Source organism: Cetorhinus maximus, chromosome 15 (assembly GCF_964194155.1).
Source record: "Cetorhinus maximus chromosome 15, sCetMax3.hap1.1, whole genome shotgun sequence".
In the NCBI taxonomy this organism is placed as follows: Eukaryota; Metazoa; Chordata; class Chondrichthyes; order Lamniformes; family Cetorhinidae; genus Cetorhinus; species Cetorhinus maximus.
The window spans coordinates 11,543,181-11,564,047 of NC_135893.1; the positions used below are offsets into that span (position 1 = coordinate 11,543,181).

At 42.8% G+C, this 20,867-nt stretch overlaps 1 protein-coding gene across 4 annotated transcripts in view; it reads left to right on the forward strand.

Annotated features, from left to right (window-relative positions):
• acot7 (acyl-CoA thioesterase 7) overlaps window positions 1-20,867 on the forward strand; it is a 242,897-nt gene that overhangs the window by 67,058 nt on the left and 154,972 nt on the right. For all 4 annotated transcript variants that reach the window (XM_078557881.1, XM_078557882.1, XM_078557883.1 and 1 more), the window contains one exon: window positions 18,724-18,815. In XM_078557881.1, coding sequence (XP_078414007.1) covers window positions 18,724-18,815 — 92 coding nt within the window. The remainder of the gene's footprint in view (window positions 1-18,723; window positions 18,816-20,867) is intronic.

A 20,867-nucleotide genomic window follows, 5' to 3' on the forward strand; every position in this document is an offset into this window, starting at 1 on the left:
AAGCCCCCAGATGTTAGTAAGGAGGACTTTGCAGGGTTGACAGGGCTAAGCCTGCTGTTGTCGTTTCCAGTGTCTAAATCGATGCTGGGTGGTCTGTCTGGTTTCATTCCTTAATTGATACAACTGAGTGGCTTGCTTGGCCATTTCAGAGGACATTTAGAAGTCAACCACATTGCTATGGGCCTGGAGTCACATGTCGGCCAGACCAGGTAAGGGCAGCAGATTTCCTTCCCTAAAGGGAACCAGATGGTTTTTTTTGTGACAATCATTTCATAATTTTTATTGATTGAATTCAAATTTCGCCATCTGCTGTAGAGGGATTCAAACCTGCAGCCCCAGAGCATTACCCTGGTTCTGTGGATTACTGGTCCAGTGACAATACCACTGTGCCATGGCCTCACCCCTTATGGGACTTCCAAGAGCTTTCACTGCTGGTTGAATGAAGAAGCTTAACCAAGTAGCAGAATGAAACTCAGAGTTTGTTTTTCTGTAAGGACACTAGACAAAGCTTTAAGTAAGCCCCAGTGTCACAATGCAAGCAGTTTGAGCATTACAACAGCCAACCTCACTTCTGAATAAAGATGCCAAGTTTTGGAGTACACAACAAATCAACATTGCTTTTAGGATTGACAGCAAGTTTGCCAGTCTCCTTTCCAGCGATGGATAAGTCCTGAATGCTGACAGTGTTAAAAATTAGGAAGCTGAGAAACTAGGAAGGTACAATGAATCACCATATCTGTGAAGTGTCTGCCATACACAAAAAGAATTGCATTTTTCAGGGACTTTGGAACAAATTCTTTCAGCTGGCATGAGCACACTTCACCCTCCCCAGCCCCCTCCCATCCCCAGGATTGCCTTGAAATAGCATAACTCACCATGGGAAACCCACGGGTAATACAGCTTTGCACCACACCATTCTTATTTAAGAATAACATCAAGTGAAGTTTTTCTTGGGAAATCAGTTAGTGCCCGTGTTTTTCAGTACTTAGGTTTACTTAGTAATTCTAGGTTGTATTAATGTATGGTATATTGGCTAGAAAGAAAGAATAACCTTGCACCACCTTGCGGGATGTCACAAAGCAGTTCACAACAATCGAATTACTTTTGAAGTGCCGTCACTGCAGTAATGCAGGGAAATGCAGAAGCTGATGCACATGACAAGGTCCCACAAATAGTAATGAAATAAGTAAGAAAGATTAAGCATTTAAAAAGAGACTTTCATGACCTCGGAGTATTGGAGTATCCCAAAGCATTTTCCAACCAATGATGTACCTTTGAAATGTTGTCATTGTTGTAACGTAGGGAAATGCGGCAGAAAATTTACGCATAGCAAAACAGCAGAAGTGAGTGTCCAGATAATCTATGTTTTGGTGTTGGTTGACAGATCAATATTGGACAGATCAACGGGAGAAATCCCCTGCTATTGTTTGAATAACACCATAGCAATTTTTATGTTAAACTTGGTATAGTGCCTCATCCAAAATGTGACACCGCAGATAGTGCAGGACTCCCTCAGTACTACACTGAAGTGCTGATCTAAATTGTGTCTCTGGAACGGGGAATAGCCCCATAACCTTCTGACTCAAAGGCAAGAGTGGATAAATTTCGCAATGTACAAAATGCATGTATATCTGAACAGATTCAAGGTCCCCACAACCATGCACCATCCAGTATGGTACTTTATACTGAAATATCAGCTGATGGTTCAGTCCATAACATCATAGAATGGTTACAGCACAAAAGGAGCCCATTCGATGCATTGTGTCTGTGCCGGCTCTATGCAACAGCAACTCAGCTAGTCCAGTTCCTCCACCCTTTCCCTATAGCACTGCAAATTTTTTCCCTTCAGATAATTGCTGAAGAAAGAGACATTTTGTCAAAGCTTTTCGTCGTGCACTCTTCAGGGCAATTCACAAGAATACCAATATAAGGGAAAACAACAAATTTATATCTAATGAGAAGAGAGTGGTTGGCAAGTGGACTCTGATGGGTAGAGGCGTTGCCATGGAGAATGCACTAGTTGATGGCAACTGACAGTTAACTGCCAAGCATTGTTTGAAATTTAAATTTGTTGTGTCTTCATCCCAAATCAAATGGGAAGAAATTTATGCAGAGTTCGAGCTCCTCTACTCCCAACCATCCCACCACAAAGCAGAGTCCAATGAAGACACTGAACCCTAGAAGGTGCACCTAGCTGATCCAGCACATGCATATTGCAGGATTCCAAGTGACCTGTCTGATTTTCACACGCAACGTGAATGTCTTATAGCATTGCGAGGCCTTAAAGCCAACCCGGACATACATAACAGTAAACCTGACAAAGGGACTGGAATAGTCATCCTTAACAAGTGTGGCTAAATCAACAACATGCACACCGTGCTTAATGATGGGCCCAGATTCGTATCCATTGGACCTGCCGCTCAACATGACCGAACAGCCTTTTTCAAAAGTAATACATTGAAGGATTCGCACACTTGTATAGACCATACAGGACTTGCATATCGATAGCAGTGCTGTATCCATGTGCTAATTTGACATTGCTAGCCTATTCACCTGTTCCACTTAAGGAAGCCATAGATATTTGCACTGTAGCACTATATCATGGTGGTCTAGACCCGGCCCCATTGCATGAATCAGTATTCAATGAACTTATGAACTCAGCAACTCACACAGTTGAGTTCAGTTTTAACCACACTATGTATGCCCAAATAGATGTTGCCACCGGATCCCCTTTAGGCCCAACTCTCACAAGCATCTTTGTTAGGTTCCAGGAGAAACATGTCTTTGATGGAATGGCACCTAACCTTCTACCCCTTGCCTATTTCTGATATGTGGATGATACGTTTGCTATATTTAAATCCGCAGCTACATGTAATAATTCCCTTACTTATTTTAATGGGCCTCATCCTGTGCTCAAATTCACCTTTGAAATGGTGCAGTCAAATGAACTCCTTTTCCTTGATGTACTAGTTGAGAAATCTGCCAGGCAGTCCTCTACCATGGTCTAACGCAAGCCTACCTTCACTGGTCAATATATATGTTGGGATTTTTACAATTCCACGTGCTAGAAGATTGGCCTTATTGGCAATCCTGTAAATAGGGTCTGAGCCATCTGCTCACCAGGCAAGCTTGAAGCTGAAATAGGACGCATCAAAGGCATCATGCGGGATAATGGCTACCTTGATCAGATCATTTTGCACTGTATTTCGTGCAAACTCATGAACGGACCTGAGGCTGTCACTTGTGGCCCAGTCTACCTCAGATTACCCTGGTAGTTTAAGTTATCTCAAAAATTTGAGCAACAGGTAAAGCTAGCTGTTTCATGGTGCTATTATGCAGTAGCAACACGAGTGGTATTCGCCAATACCTTTCAACCAATAGCAGGATGCAAGCCAAAAAGAAATTCTGTCTATCACACGAATGAGTAATATGGTATATGAATTTCAGTGCCAGTGTGATGATATGTATATAGGCTGTACATCCCAAAGACTGGTGGTTTGTAACAAACAGCATGCCCCTTCTGCTGTTTGAAATGGGGCAAGGTACAGGCTGTACCCAACCAGCCTGTGCTTGCAAAACTTAAAACAGTGTCCAACATTAGATGTGATTCCATGATTGGACAACATTTGTTAAATAATCCTCAGTGTGCTAAGAATTATGCTGACAACCAAGTTAAGATTCCTAGTCGGTCTTGCAGTGTGGTGCATTTACGTGGACTGGAAGCTACATATATTAATACACAGGGCCCTGTTCTTTGCAGACAGAAAGAACATGTACACACATTGCGCCTATTTCAGATAAACAAAAGACGTGACAGCCATTTGCTGATTCATTCCTCAGGGCAATGTCTTGACCAATCAGAGTCAAGCTGCCTGGTTTAAATTTCAAATAATACCTGGCAGTTAACTGTCAGTCATCATCAACTGGTGCATTCTCCATGGCAACACCTCTACCAATCAGAGTCCACCTGCTAATCAATCAGCACTCCTCATACAGTATAAATTTGTTGTTTTCTCTTACATTGATTCTTGCGAATTGTCCTGATGAGTGCAAGACAAAAAGCTTCGGCAAAATGTCTCTTTGAGCAATGCTCAAGCTCTGTACTTCAGACAACTATTGAATTCCACTCTAAAAGCTACAATTGAATCTGCCTCAATCGTATTCTCTGAATTCCAGATCCCAAACATGCTGCTTTTAAAAAAAAAAATTCCCCATGGTGCCATTGGTTCGCTTGCCATTCACTTTAAATCAGTGTCCAATGGTTCTTGACCCTTCCGCCAATGGGAACAGTTTCTCCCTATCTCCTCTGTCCAGACCCTTCATGATTTTGAACATCTCTATCGAATCGCCTAGCAACCTTCTCTTCGCTAAGGAGAGTAGCCCCAGCTTCTCCAATCTACCCACATAACTGTAGTCCCTCATCACTGGAAATATCTTCCTAAATCTTTTCTGCACCCTATCTAATGCCTTCACATCCTTCCTTCCTAAAGCATAGTTATCAGTGTGTTTTAATTTTTCTCGAACCTGATGCACCTGAAGTAAATGTAGCATCATATCACAGTTAATGCCGCAGTTGACCTTTGAAAGGCACTGTATGAGCACAGATTCTTTCTTTCATATACTACATATGCATGGGTCCTGCTCTGTTCAGGATAATCAATGTCGATGCCTCTTGCCTTGGTTATGACGTTGGCGCAGTGCCGCATTTTTACCCCAGCGATTTCAGGAGAGACGGGGAGAAAATTACAAGAAAAACTTTCCACAGCAATCTAAGGGGATTTAAATTAGTGAGCACTTTTAGTCCTTTAGGTATCATTTGCATTCACATTCACTAAATATTAGAGTGAGTAATGCAGCAGAATTTCTAGACTTGGGAATGCAGATGAAAAGCCACGATGCATAACATAGGACATCATCAAGGTTGAAAAGAGAAGGGAGGAGGATTAGATAAATCAGCAAACAGTTAATGGACACTTGTGATGGTTTCTATCTAGTGATACTGGGCAACTTAATGTGACCTTTATTGGTACGTTTAAAATAGGAAAACAGTTACAAATGAGGATGTCGGCAGACTTGTCTAAAACCATTCACACTTTTCACCTATGATCTGAGAGGGAGAACAAAAGACAAAAATAGAGGGAAAAAATAAACGTATGATGTTTTGTTCCCATTTCTCAGTTGCCACCTGTAGTCTTGTAAAACGCATTACCCGATAAAGCATTGCTCAAGAAACTGGCCATGAGTGCAGTCAGGAATTTCATAATTATCATTCAATAGTAGTTGCACACAACAGCATGACAACACATTGAATTTACACAAAATTAAGCAAATAAATTGACAATGGCTGTTATTTTTCATCCTGGGCTATAAAAATCAGCTTCTCCAAAAGTATGTTTGACATAAAACCCTCATTATTGCAAAAAAAAAATAAACTTGAACTTTTTACATAGAATTAAACTTGTCAGTCATAAAGCAGAGGTGGTTTATTGATAATGATTAATATTGCTAAAACAAGTGGTTGTCACTTCATCTATTCTTGAACATAGACACCAGTTTCTCAGGTGGCTTATTCAGTGTATTCCTGTTGTTTCACATTGAGCCTCTTTTCATATGAAAAATAAGAATGCAATGAAATCACTGTATTGAAGACCCAGCTAAATTCTTTGTGGAATAAATTAGTTTAGACCTAGGCTTGAATTCAGGCACAAAATGGTTGTCATGCTAGGAGCGTCAGAAACCTGAGGCTCATCCGAAATCAGGCTTCGGGGCACATCAACATAATTCCGATAAATTGCATACTCTGCTCAGCCCTGTCAAATTTTTGATCATGGTCTGCAAAAGAAATGTTAGGTCTTTCGTTAGCATATTTAAGGGGCTGAATGCTTGTACAAGCACCTGCTAGGATTTCCTATATGTCGCCTGAGCCAGTATGATGTTGGATATACTTCAGGCATTGTTTGGGCTTTGGCCATAGCTGCACAAATTGGTGCTCTTTGCACTAATTTGCATCCAAACAATGGGAACAACAAGGGTCTGTTGTTACGAGAGAGTTACGAGGTTCTTGCAAGCTGTGTGGACGAGAGCAGGGACTGCAGGGAGGATGAATGAACTTACCACGGCACAGGGAGCCATTCAAGTGGGGGGAGGAAATAGAAACGTAGTAGCAGTAGGGAACAGTTTAATTAGGGGGATAGATACTGTCCACTGCAGCTGTGAACATGAGTCTCAAAGGCTGTGTTGTTTGCCCAGTGCCAGGGTTAAGGACATCTCCTCAGGGCTGGAGAGGAACTTGGAGTGGGAGGGGAGGGATCCAGTTGTCATCGTCCACGTTGGTATCAATGACGTTGATAGGACTAGAAAGGAGGTTCTACTGAAAGAATTTGAACAGTTAGGAGCTAAATTAAAAAGCAGAACCTCCAAGGTAATAATCTCGGGATTACTACCTGAACCATGGGCAAACTGGCACAGTGTAAATAAAGTTAAATGTGTGGCTCAAAGATTAGTGTGGGAGGAATAGGTTTCAGTTCATGGGGTACTGGGGTAGAAGGGAGCTATTCCAGTGGGATGGGCTTCATTTGAACCATGCTGGGACCAGTGTCCTGGTGAATCGAATAACTAGGGCTGTAGAGAGGGCTTTAAACTAAATAGAGGGGAGGGGGAGGTTCTGGAGAAGGGATAAATAGGCTTACAAAGCAAAAGGATATAGTGGCATTGCAGGGCAGCTACTTAGGTAATGATACCTAGAGTGTGACAGAAGGGACAGAGTGTACAAATTGATGGCTCTTTACTTAAGTGCGCGTAATATTCGGAACAAAGTAAATGAATTAACAGTACAATAAACGTTAATGGGTTTGTTCTTATAGCCATTACGGAGACTTGGTTACAAGGAGATCAAAGCTGGGAACTAAATATTCAGGGGTATGTGACTTTTCAAAAGGACAGGCAGTAAGGAAAAGGTGGTGGGGTAGCTTTGTTAGTACAAGATGGAATAAGTACAATAGCAAGAAATGATCTTGGATCAGAAGATGTGGGTGAAGGTAAGAAATACAAAGGGAAGAAGACACTGGTGGGAGTAGTCTATAAACCCCCTATCAGTAGCCGTGCTGTAGGACAGAGAATAAATCAGGAAATAATGAGGGCATGTAAAAAAGGCAGTATATTAATCATGGGTGACTTTAATCTCCATGTAGATTGGGAAAATCAAATTGGCAGAGGTAGCCAAGAGCAAGAATTCATAGAGTACATTTGGGACAGTTTCCTAGAACAATATGTTGTGGATCCAACCAGGGATCGGGCTATTTTGGATCTGGTAATGTGTAATGGGGCAGGTTTAATAAATGATTTCAGAGTAAAAGATCCCCTAGGAAACAGTGACCATTACATGGTGGAATTTAGCATTCAGTTTGAGAGTGAGAAACTTAGTTCAGAAACAACTATGCTAAACTTAAATAAGGGTAATTACAAGGAATGGGGGCAGAGTTGGCTGGAGTAGACTGGGAAAGGGGTTTAGCAGAAAAGATAGTTGATGAACAATGGCAGATGTTTAAGAAAATATTTCATGACACACAACAAAAATATATCCCCGTGAGGAAGAAGGATTGTAGGAAGGGGATAAACCAACCATGATTAACCAAGGAAGTTAAGGATACTATCAAAGTGAAAGAAAAAACACACAATGTGGCAAAAATTAGTGGTAAGCCAGAGAATTGGGAAAGTTTTAAAAACCAACAAAAGATGACCAAAAAAATAAAGGGGGAGAAAATAAACTTTGAGGGTAAACTAGCAAGTAATATAAAAACGGACAATAAGAGCTTCTTTAAGTATGTAAAAAGGAAGAGATAGGCCAAAGTCAATATAGGCCCCTTAGAGAATGAGGCTGGGGAAATAATAATGGGGAACCAGGAAATGGCAGAGGAATTGAATAAATACTTTGCATTGGTCTTCATGGTAGAAGACACTAATAGCATACCAAAAATACTAAATAATCATGGGGCAATAGGGAGGGAGGAAATAATGCAATAACTGTCACTAGAGAGAAAGTACTAGGAAAATTAATGGGGCTAAAGGCTGATAAGTCACCTGAACCTGATGGGTTGCATCCTAGGTTATTAAAGGAAATAGCTGCAGCGATGGTGGATGCACTGGTAGTAATCTTCCAAGAATCCTTAGATTCTGGAAAAGTCCCAGAGGATTGGAAAATTGCCAATGTAACACCCTTCATTCAAAAAGAGAGGGAGACAAAAAACAGGTAACTATAGGCCAGTTAGCTTAAAATCTGTCATTGGGAAACTGTTGGAGTCTATTATAAAGGATGTAATAGCAGAGCATTTAGAAATGTATAATCTAATCAAGCAAAGTCAGCATGTCTTCATAAAGGGGAAATCATGTCTGACAGATTTATTAGAATTCGTTGAGGAGGTAACAAGTAGGATAGATAAAGGGGAACCAGTAGATGTAATATATTTGGATTTCCAAAAGGTGTTCGATAAGGTACCACATGTAAGGCTACTTAATAAGATAAGAGCCCATGGTGTTGGGGTAGTATATTAGCATGGATAGAGAACTGGCTCACTTATAGAAGACAGAGTTGGGATACAGAGGGCATTTTCAGGATGGCAACCTGTAACTAATGGAGTACCACAGAGATCAGTGCTGGGGCCACAATTATTTACAATATATATTAATGACTTGGATGAGGGAAATGAATGTACTACCGCCAAGTTTGCGGATGACACAAAAATAGGTGGGAATGTAAATGGTAAGGATGACACAGAGTCAACAGAGGGATATAGACATGTTAAGTGGGCAAAAGACATGGCAGATGGAATATAATGTGGGAATGTGTGAGGTAATACACTTTGGCGGGAAGAATATTATTTAAATGGAGAAGGACTGAAGAAAGCTGCAGCACACAGGGATTTGAGGGTCCTCATGCATGAATCCCAAAAAGCTAGCATACAAGTTCAGCAGGTAATGAGTAAGGGAAATGGAATGTTGGCCTTTATTTCAAAGGGAATGGATAGGGAATTAAAATAGGGAAGTCTTGCTAAAACTATACAAGGCACTAGTTAGACCACACCTAGAATACTGTGAACAGTTTTGGTCCCTTTATCTAAGAAAAGATATATTGGCTTTGGAGGCAGTCCAGGGAAGGTTCACTAGGTTGATCCTGGGGATGGAGGGATTTTCTTATGAGGAGAGGTTGACTGGGTTAGGCCTGTACTCATTGGAGTTTAGAAGAATGAGAAGCGACCATATTGAGACACATAAGGTTCTTAGGGGGCTCGACAGGGTAGTTGCTGAGAGGTTGTTTCCCCTTGTGGGAGAGTCTGGGACCAGAGGACGTAATCTCGGAGTAAGGGGGTGCCCATTTAAAACGGAGATGAGGAGGAATTTCTTCTCTGAGGGTAGTCAATCTGTGGAATTCTTTACTGCAGAGGGCTGTAGAGGCTGGGTCGTTAAGTATATTCAAGGCTGAGATAGACAGATTTTTAATCAGTAAGGGAATCGAGGGCTATGGGGAAAAGGCAGAAAAGAGGGGTTGAGGATTGTCAGATCAGCCAAGATCTCATTGAATGACAGAACAGACTCGATGGGCCGAATGGCCTACTCTGTTCCTACATCTTGTGGGTCCCATTTTTCCCCCTTTGAGTCTAGGTGGCGTAATTGATAGAAAACACTCTTCCATCCTAGTCTAAAAATGCTGACTGATGCCGGTATAGGATTTTGTGGGTCCTGGCTGTGTGGTGTTACTACATGAGAGCCTTCCTTCAAGGCAGTGGATGACAATTGGATATCTAACCATGCGAGCATCACAGCTATGCCTGTTCCTTTCTTCGTCCAAAATCTACACTTGGAAATTTTCTTGCTGAAAGTCACTAGACTGGACAGTGGTCAGGGATAGTGACCCAGGCCGATTTCCTCACCCCATCCTTCCTAGCCCAGAAGTGCTGAGGTGACTTGTAGCACCCCATCATTGATCCAGCTGAAATCGGTCAAGGCGGCACAGACCAAGGATTGAATGCTTTGAATATAAAAGCAAATATTGGGTATCTGTACAAGATCATAACTGGGCCAGTGCAATAGGAACCGCGAGCGTTTGGGCCATTGCTCTATATTTAGGCTGATGATAAAAGAATTATTGGAACTGTACCTCAATATATTGTGTTGTTCCTTAACACCACCACCACTTGGAAGTTCCCCTCCAAGCCACTCACCACCCTGACTTGGAAATATATCGCTGTTCCTTCACTGTCGCTGAGTCAAAATCCTGGAACTTCCTCCCTAACAGCACTGTGGGTGCACCTACACCACATGGAGTGCAGCAGTTCAAGAAGGCAGCTCACCACCACCACCTCAAGGGCAATTAGGGAAGGGCAATAAATGCTGGCCTAACCAGAGATGCCCACATCCCATGAATTAATTGAAAAAAAGTGACTCATTATCCACCTCATGTAATTACAGTAATCCAGCCTCAGGGATGAGGTGACAGACATAACCCTCAAAGCTGTGTGAATAGCTGCAAGAAATAGCCCTAAGAATTCAGAGAGGAAATGTCACCTTTATTTTAAAACTGATTTAATTTGCTCTTGAGATATCCCATAATAAGTGACAGGGTTGACTAAAATATAAAGTACTGCAAATCTGAAATGAAACAAGAAATCACCGTAGCCTTTGAGCACCATTGATGGAGAGAACTCAAGTCAGTCAATGTTTCAGATATAAGACCCACCCTCAGCACGTTTCTGATTTTAAAGGAACAAAGGAACATTGAGAGGAACAGGAGAAGAGGGAAGAAAGAAATACATAGAATGACCCTACACATAGAAAGAAGTGACATTGCCTGCAAAGTGCTTAGGTGGAGAATATGAGATTGTTAAGTGGCAGAAATGATATGTGTAGGAGATAAAAAGCATAATGAAAGAAATTAAAGAAATAAAAGGCACTTGAAAGGGAACGTGAGGGAATAACTAAAGATATAGCAAGATGAGGTGTTGTTCCTCATCTTCGGAATAGCTTAGAAGGCCAAAAACAGAAACGAGAGTAGGAATGGGTTGGAATACACTGGACTAATGGGATATGGACTCATGGTTGAAATAGAAGTCCTATGTCTTCCCTTGTGAGGTGACAGAATGTGGATGATGATGCTTCATGTCCTTTTGGCCAACAACACATAGGAGCAAGACTAGTCCATTCAGTCCCTTGACCCTGATCTGCCATTCAATCAAATTATAGCTGATCTATACCTCCAATTAACCAACCTATAATCCATATCACTTCATTTGCCTATCTAATAAAAGTGCGTCAATCAAATCTTGATTTCAATTGATTCAACATTGACATAGCCTTCCTGGGAGAGAGCTACAGATTTTCACTGCTGTCTCTGTGGAAGAGTGCTCCCTGATTGCATTCCTGAATGACCCAGTTCTAATTTTAAGGTCACAAACCCTTATTCTTGACTCCCCCATCATTTGTGTATCTACTGTATCAAATCAGTTGATAATTTAACCCCCTAAATAAATCATCACTCAACCTTCTAAACTCAAGGGAATACAAAGCAAGTTTATATAACCTGTCCTCATTAAGTGCTGGTATCTGGCGAATCTGCACCATCACCCTGTATAGCCAATTTATGCTTACAGAGGTTTGATGCAGTTTCAGCTCAAAACTGAGTACAGTACTCCAGATGGGTTCTGACCAAGGCTGGAGATTTGGAATTGAAAGACCTGTTTCGCTTATGAAAGTGACCATCAAGGAATCACCATAAATGTCTCCTGGATTGTTATCCACTCTCAGGAATCATTTTAAATTTGTCTCTATTATAAGCATTTTTACTGGAATAATCAAAGGTTTTGCCTCTCAAAATTTGACCTGAGGAACAAAGGGACCTTGGTGTGTGTGTCCATAGATCTCTGAAGGTGGAGAGGCATGTTAGTGGGGTGGTGAAAAAGGGACACTTGCCTTTATCAATCGAGGCATAGATTACAAAAGTAGGGAGGTCATGTTGGAGTTGTACAGAACCTTGGTGAGGCCACAGCTGGAGTACTGTGTGCGGTTCTGGTCGCCACATTATAGGAAGGATGTGATTGCAGAGGAGATTCACCAGGATGTTGCCTGGGATGAACATTTAAGTTATGAATAGAGGTTGGATAGACTTGGGTTGTTTTCGTTGGAGCAGAGAAGACTGAGGGGCGACCTGATTGAGGTGTACAAGATTATGAGGGGCATGGACAGGATGGATAGGGAGCAGCTGTCCCCCTTAGTTGAAGGGTCAGTCACGAGGGGACACAAGTTCAAGGTGAGGGGCAGGAGGTTTAGGGGGGATGTGAGGAAAAACTTTTTTACCCAGAGGATGGTGATGGTCTGGAATGTGCTGCCTGGGAGGGTGGTGGAGGCGGGTTGCCTCACATCCTTTAAAAAGTACCTGGATGAGTACTTGGCACGTCATAACATTCAAGGCTATGGGCCAAGTGCTGGTAAATGGGATTAGGTAGGTAGGTCAGGTGTTTCTGACGCATCGGTGCAGACTCGATGGGCCAAGGGGCCTCTTCTGCACTGTGTGATCCTGTGATAATCCTGTCTTGCCAAGATTATACCTAATGTCTTTGTTTAATAATTGCAAGTTAATTTGTGTCTTTTAGTACTTCATTCACAGTTTGATTTTTTCTGACCTTTGTTAACAGTTTGTTATCTCACACATAAAGCCTATAAGAGTGTGAAATGTTGAAGTGGTCCAGTGACCATCTGGTAGAACTGCGCATGAGTATTAGGTTTATCTGTGCGAGAATGTTCAGTGCTTATGATTTAACACGTGGGTTTTACGAGAAGCAGCAATTTAAAATCCAAAACAGTAATAGTAATGGAACCAGACAATAGGTAAAATTTGCAGTTGAGCCCTTCTGGCGTTATGAGTATGATCAAGATTTCAGCTATGGAGGTCAATAATTAGTGACCGTGAATGTGTCCATTAAAACAGTTGGGCGGAAAGTTGTGTGGGCTACAAAGATGTGTGGGCATGCTGAGCTCCGTGCCTGAATTGCCGATAGTATCTCCTGACATGAGAAGCTCCATACGTGGAACGCTAACTCAAACAGTATCCCAATGTATACACATCAGGGGTTTACAATTCATTCTCCAAATAGTCTCATTTTGTGCTCATATTAAGTCAGCTCTCATAGCTGAGCTTCTTCTGGACTGAAACTTGACACACCCTGTCTAAGATATGGCATACTCAGGGTGAGCAATAAGTCTTTTTACTAATAGTGTGTACACCAGAGTCGAAGTGGGCTGTTCCTAAAATTTCTAACCTTTCCAAAATTGTCAGAAAATAATGTGCTGTCATCCAAATTCAGGGTGAAAACTGCTAGTTAGTCTTCATTAAAAGTAAATCACTGAAACAAAAAAGCAACCATACAAAAATAAGCATTTAGCAGAATGAATACAGTAATAAAATACTGGATTTCCCACCAGTACTTTCAAACAGCCCCCAAAGCAGTAAAGGGGAGAGTAATTCCGTATAAATAATAAGGAGGTCACATTCTGCTTGGAAAACAAGTGTCTACATGGAGCAAAGGGAACTGATGAGTAGAGATACATTAATTGCTAGAAGTAGTGACAAACTTAATAAGGCCATTTAAAATGAAAGCAAAAGAAGCACGGGGGTTCATTTTTGGAGGGATACTCACCCAGGCTCCTTAGACAGCACCTTTCAAACCCATGACCGCTACCATCAGGAAGGACAAGGGCAGCAGATGCATGGGAAACACCACCACCTGGAAGTTCCCCTCCAAGCCACACCACCCTGACTTGGAAATATATCGCTGTTCCTTTATCTTGACTGGGTCAAAATCCTGGAGCTTCCTTCTTAACAGCAGTGTGGGTGTACCTACACCACATGGACTGCAGCGGTTCAAGAAGGCAGCTCACCACCACCTTCTCAAGGGCAATTAGGGGATGGGCAGTAAATGGCCTAGCCAGCGATGCTCACATCCCATGAATTAATGAAACAAATAGAATTGAAAAGCAGAGAAGCTAAGTTAAATCTATATAGAACCTTTGATCGGTCACACTTAAACAGTGCACAATTCTGGTCCCCATATTATAAAAAGGGCGTAGAGGCAGTAGAGAAGGTGTGAAAAAGATGTACAAGGATGGCACCACAACTGAGAGTTGTACTTATCAGGAAAGATTGGTCAGGCTGGGGCTTTTTTTCTCTGCAAAAAGAAAAGGATGCAAGGTGACCTCAAAGTGGCTTTAAGATCATGAAAGGGTTTTATAGGGTAAACATTGAGAAGGTAGTCACTAGTAAAAGGTAATAGAGAATGCAGGAGAATCTTCTTTATCCAAGGGGTGGTTTGAATGTAGAACTCTCTACCATAAGGAGTACATGAGGCGAATCGCTTAGATTCAATTACGGGGATGCTGATAAGTACATGAGGGAGAAAGGAATAGAAGTGTATGTTGATAGGGTTAGACGAAGGAGATGGGGAGGAGGATCATGTGGAGCGTAAATACCTGTGTGGGCCAGTTAGGCAAAGTGGTCTGCTTCTGTGCTGTACATTCTATGTAATTCAATGCTTGTATGTTGTATGTTACAGGCTGGATGCAAGGGAAAGGGCATAAACTGGTCAGAGATGGAGTACCTGCAACACAGTAGTTGTCTGCTGACAAGCAGTTTCTGTTTGGGTAACTCTGAGGGAGTAGAAAGCTTTTACTGCTCCAGTTACACAAACTTCCTACACCTCTGTAATTAATCCCTTACAACTTCATGTGAGCTGGTATAAATGATCTGGTGGCAAAATATACATGATATTCTTACGAACATTCATTTCTCTACAATGTACTTTGAAAGGGATAGCTTGCGAAATCATTGTGTTTTGCATGGTTTTCAGGAAAGAAGTTCAAATGCAGGCCTTCTAGTATGTGTTTAAATTTACCTTTTGGTATAAGTTCCAAAGGGGAGTTGATATAGTTGGTTTAAAATGACAGTTTATATGTGTTCCTTGTGTTTGCCAACAGATTTTATATGGGCAAGCTTAAGCTGACGTTAATAAACCTGCATAGCAACTCAACATTGATGGTGTTGTAACGATAGAACTCCATGCCGGTTTATTTTAGATAGTCACAAACAGACTTGGAAGGGCTCAGGACAGCTGTGTTTGATCCTAGCACCCCATTTGGCTCTCTCATCTTAGCTTGGTACCTAACAGCCTTGCTCAAATCAGGAGCACACTGTGCAGGGAATTAATGGGCACAATGTGGCTCGAAGCTTTTAACACCAATCCCATCATTGAATTCAGCAACAGAGAGGTGTTTCATTAACATCACAGATTCGGAATGTTAGAGACTTGATTTTTAGGTAGCAAGACCCTGTCACGCAGTTCAAAAGCAATATGCTGTGGGTGCCAGAAATCTGACATCAAAACAGAAAATGCTGGAAATGTTCAGCAAGTCAGAATGTAACAAAAGATCATCGACCTGGAGTATTTACTCTGTTTCCATCTCCAGATGCTGCCTGTCCTATTGAGTATTTCTTTTCTGTTTTTATTTCAGACGCACAGGCTTGACAGGTTTGGGTGGGTAAAAGAGGCCAGGGTCTTAATTTTAAAAACTGTAAACTAAAATTGCAAACAACAGTTTGAAAATTTAACACTCTTAGCCAGCCAACTCCGTTGATTTTCCTGGAGGTTTCATCACATGACATCTTGTCTAGCACCAATCCACCCCCACACACCCTTCATTGGCTTCCTGATACATCCATGTGTGTGGTATCCTGCCTGCTCTTGCTAATTGGAGCCAGAACAGTTTTTGCCTCAGTTCTGATGAAGGGCTATCAACCTGAAACATTAACTCTGTTTCTCTCCACAGACGCTGCCTGACCTGCTGAGTGGTTCCAGCACTTTTTTGTGTTAATGTATTAGAGTACTTGCTTGTACCTATGCAACAGGGGAACCTGTGCTTCATTCTCTGTGATGTACCTTCCCACATTTCTGTGCTGTGTATTCGATGTAATTTCTGAGAAACACAATGAACCATTATATAGATGCAAATCTCATTTCTGCAAAATTAATTGGGAATATTTTTGCCTTCAACAACAATCTGGCAATATGCCAACTCTAATTGCGTTGTGAAAGTGCCACTTTTAAGTTTTGGACATGGGGCTCTTTCCTGCTCAGAATCACTGGTATTACCCAACCTTTGTTCTAAATTTCTAATTTCCCCTGTTTCCTTCGCTCCACCATTGGCATCTGTGCCTTCGGCTGCTTAGACACTAAGCTCTGAAATTCCCTTCCTCAACCCCTCCACTTCTTGCCTTTAAGATACTCCTTAAAACCGACTGCTTTAGTTATTGTCAAGCTGTGTGCCCCTACCACAGAGATAAATGGGATAGATTTCAAACACATCTCGCAATTCAAGGCTGGGCAACCTTGAGGCGCTGTGGGCCATCAGCAGCAGCAGAATTGCAACCATAGTCTGTAACCTCATGTCCTGGTATATCCCCCACTCCATACTTGCCACCAAACCAGGGGATCAACCCTGGCTCAATGAAGAGTGCAGGAGGGCATGCCAAGAGCAGCACCAGGCATACCTAAAAATGAGGTGTCAACCTGGTGAAGCTATAACACAGGACTACTTGCATGCCAAACAGCATACGCAGCAAGTGACAGACAGAGCTAAACGATTCCACAACTAACAGATCAGATCTAAGCTCTGCAGTCCTTCCACATCCAGTCATGAATGGTGGACAATTAAACAGCTCACTGGAAGAGGAGGCTCCACAAACATCCCCACCCTCAAATGATAGGGGAGCCCAACACATCAATGCAAAAGATAAGGCTGAAGCATATGCAACAATCTTCAGCCAGAAGTGCCGAGTGGTTGATCTATTTCGGCCTCCTCTGGAGGTCTCTAGCATTACCGATGCCAGTCTTCAGCCAATTCGATTCACTCCACGTGATATCAAGAAACGGCTGAAGGCACTGGATAGTGCAAAGGTTATGGGCCCTGACAACATTCCAGCAATAGCAGTGAAGACTTGTGCTGTAGAACTTTCCGCACCCCTATCCCAGCTGTTCCAGTACAGCTACAACACTGGCATCTACCCGGCAATATGGAAAATTGCTCAGGTATGTCCTGTACACAAAAAGTGGGAAAAACCCAACCCGGCCAATTACTGCCTCATCGGTCTATTCTCAATCGTCAGTAAAGTGATGGAAGGGATCATCAACAGTGCTATCAAGCAGTACTTGCTTAGCAATAACCTGCTCACTGACGCTCAGTTTGGGTTCCGCCAAGGTCACTCAGCTCCTGACCTCACTACAGCCTTGGTTCAAATATGGACAAAAGAGCTGAATTCCAGAGGTGAGGGGACATCAAGGCAGCATTTGACCGAGTGTGGCATCAAGGAGCCCTCGCAAAACTGGAGTCAATGGGAATCGGGGAAAACTCTCTGCTGATTGGAGTCGTATCTAGCACAAAAGAAGATGGTTGTGGTTGTTGGAAGTTAATCACCTCAGTTCTAGAACATCACTGCAGGAATTCCTCAAGGTAGTGTCCTCGGCCCACCATCTTCAGCTGCTTCATCAATGACCTTCCTTCCATCATAACCTTAGAAATAGGGATGTTTGCTGATGATTGCAAAATGTTCAGCACATTCGCTACTCCTCAGATACCGATGCAACCCATGTCCAAACGCAGCAAGACCTGGACAACATCCAGGCTTGGGCTGACAAGTGGCAAGTAAAATTCATGCCACACAAGTGCCAATGAATGACCATCTCCAACAAGAGAGAATCTATCTATCACCCCTATCATAATATTCAATGGCATTTATCATTGCTGAACCCCCCCCCCCCCCACTTTCAACATCCTGGAGGTTCCCATGGACCAGAAACTCAACTGGACCAGCCATATAAATACTGTGGCTACAACAGCAGGTCAGAGGCTAGGAACCCTGTGGCGAGTAACTCTCCTCCTGACTCCCCAAAGCCTGTCCACCATCTATAAGGCACAAGTCAGGAGTGTGATGGAATACTCTCCACTTGCCTGGATGAGTGTAGCTCCAACAACACTGAAGAAGCTTGACACCATCCAGGATAAAGCAGCCCACTTGATTGGCACCACATCCACAAACATTCACTCCCCCCACCTCCGACGCAGAGTGGCAATAATGTGTACCATTTACAAGATCACTGCAGGAACTCACCAAGGCTCTTTAGACAGCACCTTCCAAAGCCACGACCGCTACCATCTAGAAGGACAAGGGAAGCAGACACATGGGAACACCACCACCTGGAAGTTCCCCTCCAAGACACTCACCATCCTTATTTGGAAATATATCACCGTTTCTTCACTGTCGCTGGGTCAAAATCATGGAACTCCCTTCCTAACAGCACTGTGGGTGGACCTACACCACATGGACTGCAGCAGTTCAAGAAGGAAGCTCACCACCATCTTCTCAAGGGCATTTAGGGATCGGCAATAAATATTGGCCTAGCCAGCGACGCCCACATCCTGTGAATCAATAATTTAAAAAGAGCTTTTGGTCATCTATCTTAATATCTGCCTGTATGGCTCAGTGTCCACTATGACCGGATTGTGTTCCAGCGAAACATCTTGGGACATTTTATTATGCTGAAGTTGCACTATAAATGGATATTGTTGTTGTTGTTGTTGTTGCTCTAGATGATTTGAATTAAAAAAAGATGTTTTTTTTTGTCATAGGTGCTAAGCGATTGACCAACAGGGCAACACTGTGGTACGTGGCACTGTCCCTGGAGAATGTAGATAAAGTGGTCGAGGTTCCTTCTGTACAGGTAATTAGTACATGCCATTTGATTTTGTGAAAAAGGAACTTTTTAAAAGATGAGAGGAGAAGGAAAAAACCATACATGGCAGAAATCTGAATTAAAGCTAAAAAATAATGGAAATGCACAGCAGGTCAGGTCATTTTCATTTAAAATAATTGGCAGGATTTTTTGGATGGTGGAGTTTCCTGCCCTGCCACCCAAAGAGTCAGCAAGGAACAAAAGCCCGCCGATCATAAGAGCTGCACAGCCTTTGACGCTCCGACGAGTGTTAATTGGTTGGAGACCGAACTTCTGTCTGATTGAGGGGCGGAAGTTCTGCCTCAGAAAGCTGCAGCTAGTCTGATTGGCCAGTGGTACCAGTGGCCAGGACTGGGACTAGAAGCAGTCCTCAGATCTAAATCCCAGAGTCCAGGACCAGGTAAGCGTGTGGGGGGAGGCTGGGGTGGGCTCACAGCAGGGAGGGAAAGTGAGGCCTGGGGTGGGAAATACGGGAAGAGGTCTTAATGAAGAGGCTAGTGGGGGAGGGAGCACCCTGAGGGGGTGGGCAGATTTTGAGGAGGGGACACATTGTGGAAAGGGGATCCTGAAGGAGGCCCCCCCGCCCCTGCTCACCCAGTTTCCACCCAAGGCTCTAGCAGGATGACCTGCTCGGTTTCTCCCTGCTGCTCCTGAACTCCTTCTGCCAACCTCAAAATTAAGGGCAGTAAGGAGCCTTTAAGTGGCCAATTAAGTGCTTCAGTTGAGGTGAGGGTGGACATCTCTTCCCCCCCTCCTCCCATCCCCACCCCAATGTCTGCTCCCCACCCCACTGATGCCCAATCCACTCCCTACCACTCCCACATGTCTAACCCCCCTGCCCCCCCGCCGTGTCCGATCCACCCCGACGTCTGATTTCCACCCCTCCCCCGCACCACCACCCCGCTAATATCCGATTTCCAGCCCCCAACCCCCAAATCCTATCCACTTACCTTAGAAACTTACCTTCTCCCTGGCCTGTCAACTTCAATCGGACCTTTAAACCTGCCTGGTTTACAGCAGCCAGGGCCATAAAAAATGGAGATGTGTTCTTCTTCAATCTGACTCTGATGGACTGCGCGCTGGGCTTTGGAGACAGCTGCACTGCCTGGATCTTGCCCAGCCTGAGCCGGAAGGTCGAGTGAGACAGGCCTGGAAGAAATTTTGCATAAGTAATTGGGCACAGGGTGGCAATCCAACACTGATTGCCATTCCGAGGAAGTTATGGCCCACTGTTTTTGTTCCTTATAAACTATGATGGTAACATGACTGAAATCTTCTGATATAGAATGGGTCACGTTTTTGTGGAACATAGTTTAAAAAAAAGCATTTGGGATTATAGCAAAATGAACATTAAAATTGTAGAAGTGCATTAGATTTTTACATGAAGTTGCATTCAGATAGGTTTCTTTGTGTTCAGTGTTTGAACTCCACATTTTACCATGTTTCATTTCTAATTGTTTCCTTTGTTCAGCTCTGATTTATTTACTTTTCTCAATTGGACTCGTGATGTTCTAGCACTGGATTATCTTGTGTGCAATTTGTCACTATCCAGTCCTACTCACCCATTGGAAGCAGTGCACTTCATAGAATCTTACAGCACAAAAGGAGGCCTTTCAGCCTATTATGCATGTGCCAGCTCTTTGAAAGAGCTATTCAGTTGCCTCACCTGCTCTTCCCTCATAGCTTTTGCAAATTTCTTCCCTTCAATTTCTTATCCAGTTCTCTTTTGAAAATTACCATTGAATCAGCTACCACAGTTTGTGAATGACCATCGCACCTGACTGAACTAAAATAGGTCTTTCCTCTAGAGAAGAATGTATTGAAATGGTTATGAGTGGTTGGTAAATATTGGATGGGCTATACAAGCAAATATCTATTTTTGGGATGTGGCTTTTATATTAAGATTGGGCAAAGGACCATGTTACCCTTACTGTTTAACGCAAAATTCACACACAACAGCTGGCTGAAACAGTCAGAAATGAAAATAGAATGAGTGAATAAAACTAATCAAATATAAAATGTCTAATGGTATATGCTGCA